The 13,241-nt window shown below is 40.0% G+C and overlaps 2 protein-coding genes across 6 annotated transcripts in view; both read left to right on the top strand.

Annotated features, from left to right (window-relative positions):
• Positions 1-9,028, top strand: part of CHUK (component of inhibitor of nuclear factor kappa B kinase complex) — a 46,834-nt gene extending 37,806 nt beyond the window's left edge. The window contains exons 17-21 of one of the 5 annotated variants that reach the window (XR_004302692.1): positions 3,250-3,346; positions 3,642-3,789; positions 4,549-4,665; positions 5,501-7,040; positions 7,805-9,028. Coding sequence is in view for 2 of the 5 variants with exons in the window: in XM_032432407.1 (XP_032288298.1) it covers positions 3,250-3,346; positions 3,642-3,789; positions 4,549-4,682; positions 6,941-7,040; positions 7,805-7,834 (509 nt within the window). In the remaining 3 variants the exon portion in view is untranslated. Of the gene's footprint in view, positions 1-3,249; positions 3,347-3,641; positions 3,790-4,548; positions 4,683-5,500; positions 7,041-7,804 lie in introns of those variants that run through there. The other 4 variants (XR_004302690.1, XR_004302691.1, XM_032432408.1 and 1 more) reach the window with 4 other exon arrangements.
• A 1,673-nt stretch (positions 9,029-10,701) lies between these two features.
• ERLIN1 (ER lipid raft associated 1) overlaps positions 10,702-13,241 on the top strand; it is a 38,454-nt gene continuing 35,914 nt past the window's right edge. Inside the window, exons 1-2 of the mRNA XM_032432456.1 lie at positions 10,702-11,319; positions 11,605-11,727. Coding sequence (XP_032288347.1) covers positions 11,615-11,727 — 113 coding nt within the window. The 5' untranslated portion in view covers positions 10,702-11,319; positions 11,605-11,614. The remainder of the gene's footprint in view (positions 11,320-11,604; positions 11,728-13,241) is intronic.

Genomic DNA, 13,241 nt, shown 5'->3' with positions numbered 1-13,241 from the left:
TCCATCAACTGAAATTTGTCAGCTTCTCAGTACTTAAACTTTTTTGATGAGATCAGTGGTGATATTAAAAAGACTTGGAAAATGTAAAACAAGGCCAGTTTTCTCACTAACATTTTTTGGAAAATAGTTATTTTTAATAAAAATGTGTTAACAGGTAGTGAGTTTTTTGTTATTTTTATTTTTATTTTTATTTTTTTATTTTTTTTAAAGATTTTATTTATTTACCTGAGACAGAGAGAATGAGAGAGAGAGAGAGCACGTGAGAGGGGGAGGGTCAGAGGGAGAAGCAGGCTCCCCGCCGAGCAGGGAGCCCGATGCGGGACTCGATCCAGGGACTCCAGGATCATGACCTGAGCCGAAGGCAGTCGCTTAACCAACTGAGCCACCCAGGTGCCCCATTTTGTTATTTTTAAATAAATATTTTTAAACAAGAATTTTTGAGTGTATAGGGATCCTGAGACCAGTAAGTTTGAGAACTGCTTATCTAGGCTATTCTTTTCAGAAGCTTTGCTGTTAAGGAAAGAAAAGAGGTGAGGAGCTAAGTGATGTAGAATCAGGGGAGGTCAGTCTTCAGAAGGTAGACTTGAGCATATTTATGTGCTTGGGGCCAAAAGCCTGTGAAGAGGGAGGTCCCTAAACAAGCTTGAGAGGCTGACTCAATTAGGCTTGCTTCCACTGATATTAGAGGGATTGACGGTGTGGATACTAACACTTTTGTGGGTGTAGGGGTTGGAAGGTGAGGCTCTTACTGTTGTGGCCTCCCATCCTGAAGTAAGAAGTGGGGTTAACTGTTAACAGAAGAGGTGATGGAACAGAAGAGGTGATGACTACATGGATTTAAAGAGTATGCTAAAGATTTTTAGAAGCTGGTGTGTGCAGTGGAATATGTTGCTGACCCAGAACATTTATTAAGAATCCAGAGCAGAAGTGAAAACCTGTTTAGTAGTGACAACAGAGGAAATGGTAGTATAATTTTTTTGTTGGTGGTGTTTAGTGGCTTGGCTGCAGGAGCTGACAGAGCAGATGGTTAGACTGATCCAGGTTTAGGATTTTGCAGAAAGTGATATAAGTGATAGAAGTTATGGTTAGAATAAAATAACTGAAACTTAAGATTTCAATAGAGCAAGTCTAATTCTTTTTTTCCCTTTAATCAATGTTCATTACTCCCAGTCTTCTGGCCAATGAATTGGGTATTGCAGATAAAGATACACAAAATTCCATCCATTGGCTCAGTCAAATTAACTTCCTGTAGTCAGTGATAGCATTTGTTTGTTGTTGTCGCCTCTTCCTCCTCCCCTCCCCCTCCTCCTCATTATTATTATTATTATTATTAAGGATTTTAAGTAATCTCCACACCCAATGTGGAGCTCAAACTCACAACCCTGAGATCAGGAGTTGCACACTCCACCGACTGAGCCAGCCAGGCACCCCTGGGTTATTTTTATAAAAACTTTGCAGTAGCCCTGTCAGCATACTAGCATATCATAGAGCCTAGAAAGAAATTTCGTATCTGGGTAGCTTCTTTTGATCATTACCTTGAGTGACAAACTAGTAACAAGAAGTTTTGTCTATCGTTGGAGCTTATGTAGTCATAGTTGATACATGGTCTCTGGTGTCTTTTCTAGCTTAGAGTTGACTTGAGACTCTTGTTAAGCTAAAAATGGTGAAAAACAACTTTTTTCATTTTGTATGCTGGAGAAGGTGAATGTTCTGAGGTCTCTGACCATCTAAATGAGCTAGTTATATGGGGAAGCTTTCCTGGTCTATGGGATTTAGGAAGGAGTGCTGTTGGGAGAGGAGCCTGTTTGGAATCTCTGTATCTGGTTGTTAATAAGAGAGAGACAAAGAGGGACATGTGTGGGGAATAAACTTGAGCTATGGGGGAGAGGTGTTTGCAGTAATAACAAAGGACACTGAACTTTTTAAAAACCTTTTTTGATACCCCTTTCATAGTAAAATGTGGGTAATAATAGTAGCCATCTCACAGGACTCTTACGAGGGTTAAATGAGAAGTGTTAAGTAGGTAATAGCAAATAATATTTTTGCATTTGAGATTATTGTCCAAGGAAATAACCAGCATGATCTATGAGCAGTCTTCTAGTTTTAAAAACTTTAAATACCACTTTTTAAAATATAACAATGCTTTTTTTTTTTTTTTTTTTTTTTTTTGAGAGAGAGGGAGAGGTAGCGTATGCTGGACAAAGGGAAAGGGAGAGAGAGAATCTTAAGCAGGCTTCACTCTCAGCGTGGAGCCAGACACAGGGTTCGATCTCATGTCCCTGAGATCATGACCTGAGCCGAAATCAAGAGTCAGACACTCAACCGACTAAGCCACCCAGAAACCCTGTTTTTGTTTTGTTTTTTTAATTGAGGTACATCTCCTATAAACTGTAGAACGAACTCACTGTTTCCACACACATTCTATTTGAGAACATTTGTCAGCTTCCAGTTTATAATATCATACTACCCTCAAACTGAACTTTCAGGGCGTCTGCAGGTCCTTTTATTAGTGCATCAGATTTGTCTTAAGTCTGTCAGCTTTTTTCAAAGTTTTCATGGGCTGTAAACAGATGGATAAACATGAAATTTCAAGCAACCTAGATGGGGCGAGGGCCTCCTTTTGAACCAGTGAAAGTTTGATGAACTGTCCTACTGTTTTTTTTTTTAAGATTTTATTTATTTATTCACACACACACACACACACACACACACACAGAGCACAAGTAGGAGGAACGGCAGAGAGAGAGGGAGAAGCAGGTTCCTTGCTGAGCAGGGAGCCGGATGTGGGGCTTGACCCCAGGACTCTGGGATCATGACCTGAGCCGAAGGCTGACACTTTCCTGACTGAGCCACCCAGGCGCCCCTGTCCTACTGTTTTTAAATAAATGTTATTAATCATCCAAGAAAAATTGATCTTTCAGACAGAAAGCTGCATATGTATCTGGGATTTGGGTTAATATGGGTTAAAGATGGGTAAACCTATTCTTCTCAAAACAGGCAACTAAGTTCTGTGAAGATACAGTGATAAATATATATATATGTATTATATACACACAAACACACGTACTTTGTTTTTAGATATATAATTGTTTATATATTATATAATCTTAAAATTTTAATCCAATTTTAAGTTTAAATGGAGATGTTTATTAATTAAAACTAGTTCTAGATTTTTAGGAATTTCTTATTTGGAGGCTGATACATTCATGCAGAAGAGAAGTTATACCCACTGACTGAGATCTTTTATAGATCACTCCTACAGCGACAGCACGGAAATGGTGAAGATCATTGTACATACTGTTCAGAGTCAGGACCGGGTTCTCAAGGAGCTGTTTGGTCATCTAAGGTAGAAAAATTGTTTTATTTCCTACTGAGAAGCCAGGGTACTTTTATCATGTTCCTTTCAAAGTATAATATCCCTTACTGGTAAATATACTAGACCTAGGAAGATATCTGGCGATACTTTGGGTAGCTTGACCCCAGTTGTGTGCATTTAGGTGTCCTATTTGTGTGCATCACTGTGGAGATCAGTCTCTAAATCTGGTGCTGATTGTGGTTCATTTTCCCAGCTGGGTGTGGGAGTATGGTGTACAGTCTTGGGGGAGATGTGTAATTATCTGACGCTGATTTCATCTCTCCAGCAAGTTATTGGGCTGTAAGCAGAAGATTATTGATCTACTGCCCAAGGTGGAAATGGCCCTCAGTAACATCAAAGAAGCTGACAATACTGTCATGTTTATGCAGGGAAAGAGACAGAAAGAAATATGGCATCTCCTTAAAATTGCCTGTGTAAGTAACTTTTAATGAGTTATTTTTTTTTAATTTAAAGATTTTATTTATTTGACAGAGAGAGAGAGCACAAGCAGGGGGAGTGGCAGAGGGAGAGGGAGAAGCAGGCGCCCTGCTGAGCAGGGAGCCCCACGCAGGGCTTGATCCCAGGACTGGGATCACAACCTGAGCTGAAGGCAGATGCTTAACCGACTGAGCCACCCAGGCACCCCAACTTTTAATGTGACATTGATTTGCTGGTATTTCCTGCAAAAGGGATTTTTTTATCAGTATGACCTGGGTCCTTTTAAAGATGTGTGCATTTTGTGTTAGGTTGATGCACATGTTCTTTGCTTGGTGTTTCACTAGCAATTCAGATGCAGGATTTCATGATCATCCTTCATTATTTCTCTTTTCTCTGGTCTCATATTTATCTACTCCTTCCAGCCCTAGACCACTGTGGTATCCCAACCCAATTTGGGGGTAGATGTGCTTGACCAGTTAATAAAACTAACTCCTTGTTCAACTGGGTTTTTTTCCTCCAACTAAAGTGGAATGAGAAGGGCAGATAAATTCCATTTTAGTCAAGAAAGGGGTCAAGGACAGGACAGTTTTGTACAGAAATACTTACATAAAGATGGGGATAGTTTTGTACAGAAATATTCTGGTTGTGTATATAAGTAGTGGTAGAAGTGTAAATCTTAGGAATGTTGTAGGAAATTGTATGAATCAATGGTGATGCTTGCCTATAATTTTTTTATTTACTTTTTTCCCCTTCAGACACAGAGTTCTGCCCGGTCCCTTGTAGTATCCAGTCTAGAAGGTGCAGTAACCCCTCAGGCATCAGCATGGTTTCCCCCAACTTCAACAGAACGTGAACATCCTCTGTCATGCGTGGTAACTCCTCAAGATGGGTGGGTTCACTTTGCAACAATAGATAGTTGTTTTCAAGAGCAGTGGTAGGAATGAGGTAGAGCGTAGTGGTTAAGACATAGTCTTTAGTGCTTTATTGACCAGGGTTGAATCCTGACTGTCACTTTGTAATAACCTTGTGCAAATTAATTTGATTCTTTTTTTTTTTAAAGATGAATTTTTTTTTTTTTAAGATTTTATTTATTTGCGAGAGAGAGAATGAGAGACAGAGAGCATGAGAGGGAGGAGGGTCAGAGGGAGAAGCAGACTCCCTGCTGAGCAGGGAGCCCGATGTGGGACTCGATCCCGGGACTCCAGGATCATGACCTGAGCCGAAGGCAGTCGCTTAACCAACTGAGCCACCCAGGCGCCCTTAACTTGATTCTTTTAATGTTCACCTTTCCTCACCTGTTAAATGGGAACTGCTGTGAAAATTGAATTAGATGTCGTATGTGAAGTGCCTGGGAAGTAAATATCAGCAAATGTTATTTATTTAGCTCAATCCAAGTTCTAAGTTCTTTCTCTGTTACTGGCTTATCAGTTCTTTTACCCAAGCTATTTCTTCCATAACCATTTATGTCAGAAATTATGCTCTTTTGCATTTATCATTTTGGGGTCCTTGATCATCACCCCTCTAAAGAATGACTGAGTTTAATCTACTCTATTTTATAACTTAGTATTTCTAAAATCAGACTTTTTTCAATGCCTTAAATCAGTTTTGCAAATAAGAACTCAAGTTTGAAGCCCTATATTTTCTTTTATTAATTCCTACTCTTCTGGTAAAAGCTGAATGACTATCCATTTCTGTTATTTTTCTCAGCATAAGATGTGCCGTATCCAGAGCCAGTGGCTCTTTGCTAGCTTGTGTATTGTCGCTTTTTTCACAACTCATGGAGGCCTCTACAGCAGCACCAGCATTACCTGGAAACTCTGCCCATAATTAGTTTTGCAGAAGTGCAGCCCATGTACATCACTGCTCAGGAGGTCATGCAGTTGCACATTCTGTACTCTACTTTTATGAGAGAAAAGCACATGGCAGGAAGGAAAGCTGATATCAGGTATTTTATTTTTTTTAAAGAAAGCAAGTTACAGGGTATATCTTGGGGTCATTAGAGATTTGGCCCAATGTAATACATCCACAGGTACAGCACAGGCTGTAATTTAATTGACTTTAGGAAATATTCCATTAATCAGAGTTGAAGCAAATAAAATTTAATACATTACTAACCTTTTTGCTTTTATTAAAGGCATTTAGGTTTGTTAGGGGATGTTAATGGTTGCAAATGTCACCTCTATACAGGTAATATCTAATTTGAGGTTGTGGTTGTTAGCAAAAGCATGTCAGACAGGAATTTTAAATATGTTTTCCAGTAGGAATACGTTACAAAGTAAAATTGATTTCAATTATAATGTACACGTAGTACTTAACCGCCAAGGATTGGAATCTGTTGGCCTCAATTTTTCCATCTTTTGAATACAAGCTAAATTTGAATTTAGTTCTAAGCTTATAGTGGCTACCATCCATGGCCTAGAACTGATTTTAGTAAGTACAGACAGAGGGTTGGTAAAAGGTTAAGGATAGAGGCCATATGGCAGAGGGAAGTGGGGAAGGTGGAAACCAGAATCAGGATTTCCTTCAAATATAAACTTCCAGGGATACTTGTTGGTTCTGGGGAGCTCCCCTGTGATGCTATTTTCTTCTGCTGTCCTCAGGAATCAGCTTGCTTGTTTTCTTTTTCATTGCTGTCATCTGTAGTTTCCAACCAGAGTTTTCACCTTCCCTCATCTTTGCAGACCAGATTGTACTTTTTTATCTTCACCCCTACATTTGTGTCTCTGAAATAAGCATACTGATGTTTCTACTACTTATAAGGAAAGGGAAATAGTCCAGAAACAAAAAGAGATTTTTCATGTATCTGTGCTATAATTATCTCCCCCACCTCCCAGCAAGCATTTTCGGTGCGGGAAATGTTGTATGGGAGTGCCACTTTTGTTTCAGAGGAAAATGAGATTGGACTTCTAGTGGACTTCTTATCATTTGAGCTGGGCAGAGGCAACAGCTTGGATTAACAAGTACGACTCTGCCTCTGGGTGGGAGGGAGGAGGAAACTGAAGACTACAGGAATCAGCTGCACTGGGGTGCTGGCTTGCAGGGCTGCGGAAAGGGCAGTGATCATCCTGACCCTGAAGACCAGAAGGTAGAGGAAATACATATGCCTCTTTGCTGCATTTGAAAAGGCTTTGTTTTTTCATCATACAGGGAGACTATAGCACAAATGATAGAAGAAAATTTGAACTGTCTTGGCCATTTAAGCACTATTATTCATGAAGCAAATGAGGAACAGGGCAATAGTATGATGGTAAGTTTTATATGGATATGGGTGTTTTAGGTTTTGTTGGGTGCAAAGGGTTTTAACTTTCCATGCTAGCCTCATCTGGCATTTGGGATGCATATGGGGAAAAGAAGAACTCAGAAGAAAGACAAAGAACATTTGCATTATATCCTCGACCTCAAATCCCTATCTTCTCTTACTTACGGATATTACTCATGGATATACTAGGATTATGTCATCAGTAATCTTCAACAGTAGCATATTTCGTCAAATTAAATGAAGGGTGAACTTTTTTTTGCAATGTGACCACTGAAATTGAATGGTTTGTACCTTTTTGGTTCAGCAATCAATTTTCTCCAATAAGATGGGACAGGATTTGTACTATAATTCAAATATAGTAACTATAGTATGCAAAATGAATAATGTTAATACAGTTGTAATTAGAAGTATTAAGAAGATTTGGTTACTGTGAATTACTGATTTGTTAAAACTCAGAGAAACCACAATAAAATGTTTACTGAATTAACTTTACTACAGTTAGTCTCAAGGTCAACTGTTTGTATTTCCTTTCATTAATTATTTACTTCAAATATTTATGAAAACTCTTTGAAATACTTTTTTAATTGGCAGGAAAGAAGGTAAAACTAAACTAATTGTAACTTATACTTCTGATTTTTTCAACTTTTGATTATAAAATGTCCAAACACACAGAAAACTTGCAAAAAGTAACACCCATAAACCTACTGCTTATAGTCAACATCTAACTGTAACTTTTTCATGCCTGGTTTTAGAATCTTGATTGGAGATGGTTAACAGAATGACTTGCTACTTATTCACTGTCCCCAAACCTATGGAAGTTGTTGGTGCACGTGTTGGAAATTTGTTTTTCTCCTATGAAACCATTCTTCAGATACCAGCAAATGGAAGAAATGGCTATGATCAGAAAATATGCATGATTTTACAAGCACAGTATTTTGACTTTAGGAGATTTTAACATCTGAACAGACAGAATTTTATGTCAGTGGACTTGTTTAAATATGATAGCTACTTAAGCACATCATGGCAATCTATTTGTCTTCAAACGTGATACAACACTTAACTGACTAAAAACATCTTTTACTATTTAACTTTTGGGCATAAGGCCAAAAGTAATATCTGTATGTGGAAAACAAAACCTCAACTAACGTATGTGTTCTAAGTAAAAGTTGTTTGCCTGTTTCTGTGGAAGAGACTACTTTCAAGTAAAACTATACTTCATGAAGAATAAACTCTACCTCCTTGTGTTGCATTCAGAAATGCTCTTCCTGGCAACATAAGGAGTTTAATCCCACTGCACATTTGACGGTATCCCTTTCCTACAGAAGGAATTGTGCCTCTGTATGTTTAATATGAGTTGATTCTCACAAATCTTGTTAAATGTGCTATGTGTATATGTATTTAAGATGTACATTTAATAATATCAAGAAGATGCCTGTTAATTTATAATGTGTTTGGAAACTGTTGTTTTTCGACTTGTAAAAATGGGTCATTTGTTTAATGAATTTTTCATGTCTTATCCTACAAATTTTATAAAGATCTGCACTCCCTTATCTGTAATTCCAAAAGTCTAAAAAGCTCTGAAAGCAAGGTCTTTCAAAAGCTTGGTAACAAAACTCATTTGCTTGCAAATCTAATCTGAACTGACACTGAATCTACTTATCCCATTTAGTGTGAATATTCATTTACTTTGCTGTGGAAATATTAACGTATTTGATTATTGCGGGGGGGGGGGGGGGACTGACACAGACCCTCCTGGGTGTTTATGTAGTATCGTATATGTACTGAATTACCTTTCTAAAATCTGAAAATTTCATAATTCTGAAACATCTTGCCCTAAGGGTTTCAGATAAAGGACTGTGGATCTATCATCTGTTAAATAAGTAATTTAGAACGTATTATGTGTTTTTTAAAAAATGTGAAATGCTTTTATATTCTAGACAGTTTTCCACTTTGTGTATTAAATGATTTTTAAATTACTTTTAGAATCTCTATTCATTATAATCAGATTATGATAGAATGTTTGAATTCCATGAAGTGGAACTGGAGCACAGAATAACATAATGGACCTTCAGTGTACTTTCCTTAGGAATTAAACAGGACTTATAGTAAAAACAGCATTGGGTAGCTTCTCTTAATATAGTCTTTTTCTCCTGAGATGTCCTGTCACCACTTTCCATGTCTAAAAACCATGCTCATATCTTGCTCTATAAACTGAGGTCTTAGTCACCCCAACCTCATTTTGCTAGTAGTGTCATTTTCCATCATGGAAATCTAGTTTGAAATCTTGGGGCTGTCCCCTCCTAACTTTTTAGTTATCTGGTACTACTGTTTCTCTAAATATGGAAATTCTGTCAGCTATTTTAATAGGCAGTTATCTCTTGCTTCTCTAGCTCTAGAAGGTTTTAATCAATAAAACACGTATTGGGTACCTGTTGCTTGGAAGACAGCTAGATGGCAAGATCAGAAACAGTTAACAAAGGCAGTACAAGAATGCTTATCTGGGAGTCTGAACATTGCAAACCATCCAAACATTGAAGTGATTGTTGAAAGGATTTGTTTAGATGACTGCATATTTTCTATATATCACTGTAATAACTGATAAAAGATCTGTTATAGGATGTGGCCATTTTATGGTATGGCTGGGGGGATACGGGCAGATACTGTGAGTCAGAACAGGTTATAGTGAGAGATCACCTAAGACTTGTTCTATACTCTATTTTTTATTGGGTCACACCTTTTCATAGTTGAATGGCAATTGTGAATTGTATACATTTCATTCTTTAATTCCAGCAGTATTACGAAAAACGAAGAGAATCCATCTAGAAAATGGGCTGGAACAAGTTGTTTTTCCTTCTTTTTGCTTTCTGGAAGTAAAATAGCTAAGTTTTACTAATATAATTTATCTGGAGCAGACAAGGTCCCAGATATTTGTAGGTAATAAAAGTCCTATGAATAATACAGGTAAGTGCATTTATTGAAAGGACAGGGCAGAGTGGCCTGAGAGGGCTTGCTTTAATGAAGACTTGAAGTCCTATTTAGGACTTCTCATTTCCACAGTTACTACCTTTGTAACCTTGGGCCTGCAGTTTCTTAACCACTTGGCTTCTCTGCCTCCAATCTGTTTCCACTCTAAGCCATTTTGCAGACTCACTGGCCCTAAAGTACTGTTTTCCCATAATTCCCTGCTCAAGGTTACAGAGCCCTGCTATGCTAATCTCCCTTGTCCAGTTGTGGTCCCACTAGCCTTTCAAGGTTTACAGGATTACTGCCCAACCTACTTTAAATACACTGCCTTTATTTCCCTTGTATTCATCCATCTCATTCCCATCTCTACTCTTTAACTTTGTCCTTTTTGGTTTTGGTAATGCGGGCACAAAATCCATACCTTAACAGAAGACTCCAGTAAAAAAAAAAAAAAGTCTTTCTGTTCTCCAGTCATCCAGCTCCCTCTCCCTGCGGAAAAAATGCATGCAAGCCTTTCAGAGTCTGGGCCTGGTGTAGCCTATAACATCCTTTCCATCACATGGGCTTCAAGGAAGTTGCAATGCTCTTTGAGCCTACCTGGAGCCCCCCAACCCCACCCCAACACACACACGCACACCACTCTTACGTGCTTAGCTCATTCTGTTCCTATTTGGGATGACCTTTATGAAGCCCTCACTGGATCAATATTCTGGCACATTAATCGGTGCTCAGAAAAATACCTGATGACTGAAAGACGTGGTCAAATTGAGTATCCTTCTCTTCTGAACTTCCACAATACTTTTCTTGCAACAGGTCTATTGCTCCTGAATTCGCACAGGATCCGTGCCTGAAGCACGTGCTTGTCACACAGTATGAATAAACAGCTACCACACTGAGTGCAGGAGTGAGTTTCTGCACAAGAACAAACTGACCAGTCCCTCGTCCCAGGTGCCATCTCCTTTCCTCTACATCCCTGCTTACTCCAGTCGGCCGACTTCCTTTCTCTTCCAGAGCAGGAAACCAGTATTACGCAGACAAGAGCTCCCGTACCTCCGAAGGCGGGAGGCCAGGAGAATTTTGTCCTGCCTGCTCCCCGTCTCTCTGGTGGCGCGGTGAGAGCTGCGTCGGCGTGCGTGGCTGCGCAGCCGCAGTGCCGGGCGAGTGGGCGGGGCTGGCTGTTGGCGGCGGTTGGCCGCGGCCGGGGAGGCGGCTGCACGTGCAGGCGGGGGCGATGCGTCACTGATCCGTGAGGCGCGGCCTTAGGGTCGGCCTCCCTCTGGAGTCTACGGCTGGCCCCTTCTCAGTTAGTGCCATCCGCCGGGTTTGGGTGGGTGCGAGGGTGGGAGCGGCCGTTGAGAGAGGGGGGTGTCAGGACGCCCACCGAGTAGGGGCGGCCCACGGCCCGCTTCGGGCTGAGGGGTTGGCTAGGGGAAGTAGGCTGTGTGAGGAGGGAAGAATGCGAAACAAGGGGCACAGGACTCCCCGGCTCGGCCTGCGGAAGGACGCCAGCTCTCCTGAGGGAGGGTGGAAACTGGGGGGGGTGGGCCTGTCACTCACGGGGCTGGGGATCCTTTCCTCCCTCATCTAGGAGGAAAAGGATGAATATGACTCAAGCCCGGGTTGTGGTGGCCGCAGTGGTGAGTCTGGTGGTTGTCCTTCTCTACGCTTCCATCCACAAGATCGAGGAAGGACACCTGGCTGTGTACTACAGGTGAGCGGCGTGTGCAGGCAGCTCGGGTCTAAAACAGGTAGAAAGAGTCTACGAAGTTGTACCCTCTTGCAGCATCGGGGAACTCTTCCAGTCTTAGGAAGTGATTTTCGTCCCAGCCCTGGGGGAGTATGGAGGCCGAGCACCCTCTAGGTATTAGTTCTAGTGCTCTGTGCATTTTGTGCAGACGTTAAGACTTCCTCCAGAGAAGTCTTCCGAGCAGACCGCAAACCCAGTTACTTGTGGGAAAAACGAAGAAGGAAGAAAAGAAAGGCAGTCCACTGTGAAAGAAACTCCACTGTGACTGAAGAGGTGGATAAATCACACCGCTGGACAGGCTTTTAGTTTGTAGTTAGAGGTGTCATTTAGAAACTCTGCTCCTGTTTGTGGTTGTTCCTTAGATTTTTTCCCTCTAATAATGGAAATAGTGACCGGTTTTGGCTTAGGAGGCCATGATGATCATGACAGTTGTTATATCCCTGGACCTTGAGGGACAAATACAGCATTGATGGGCCACCATTCTCCCACCTTACCCTTTCTTTTCAGGTTGAGGAAAGGAATAACGTGGGATGTGTTGCTCTCTGGGTGAGGCGGAATAGTTTTTCCTTCAGCATAGTTCCAACCAGTTCCTTTTGTGTAGACAGACAACATTTTGGAGAAATTGCAATTATAATGTATTTGAAAGAGCTTCAACTTTCTGCTTGTTTTTGTTATCCCCCCAAACTGATATTTCTACTTTAACATCCATCCTGAATCTAGTTTCAAATACAATTTTAGTGATAGGTCTTAGTAGAAAGAAATCTAGCATAACAAATGACAGATTAGTCCATATTTCCACCTAGTTCAGCATTGTCTTCCTGACAGTAAAACCAAGGAAAGAACATTTCAAGGTATGGCTCTCAAAGAATTAGGAATGGACCTCAGTTCAACTTTTCTTAGTTATTTGTTGTGAATTCTTTGAAACGTATTTATGTTTTCAAGATAAGAAAGTAAGTTCTAGAAATTTATTATTCACTATATAAAATAGGACTTCTTTTTTATACTTGCCCCCCAAATGCCTCCTTTGTGGAATTTTTAAGATGTACTTTCATATTTCTCACATTCCAGAATTTGGTGAACACCTCCACAGTTATATACTATCTTATTTATAGTCTTATCCCCTACCCTTCATCTTTCCATGCTAAGTTTTTGTTATTTTTAATAGAGACTTTAGTCCTCCAGTATTTTAATATAGGTAGATAAAGAGTCTTGAGCCTCAGAAATTTTCTCATTCTTTGAAACTTTGTGTTATCTTCTTTTTTCAACCTGCTAATGAAATGTATTATGTTTTGATTCGGTTCGTGTTCTGTACAATTAAAGTACAACAGCTGAGAGCCATTAGAATTTTTTTCACAATTATTTCTCAGAAGCTTAAAGACCAAGGAGAATCCTTTGTACCTGAGAGCAGTGCTGGAGACCCAGAGGTATCGTTGTTGGAGCTTATGAAACAAAGTGTAACATTGGCAGTTTAATTTGAT

This window comes from Phoca vitulina, unplaced genomic scaffold (genome assembly GCF_004348235.1).
Source record: "Phoca vitulina isolate PV1807 unplaced genomic scaffold, GSC_HSeal_1.0 scaffold48, whole genome shotgun sequence".
NCBI classification, from domain to species: Eukaryota; Metazoa; Chordata; class Mammalia; order Carnivora; family Phocidae; genus Phoca; species Phoca vitulina.
Note: the sequence above shows the minus strand (reverse complement) of the source record. Positions and strands in the feature narration are given on the sequence as shown.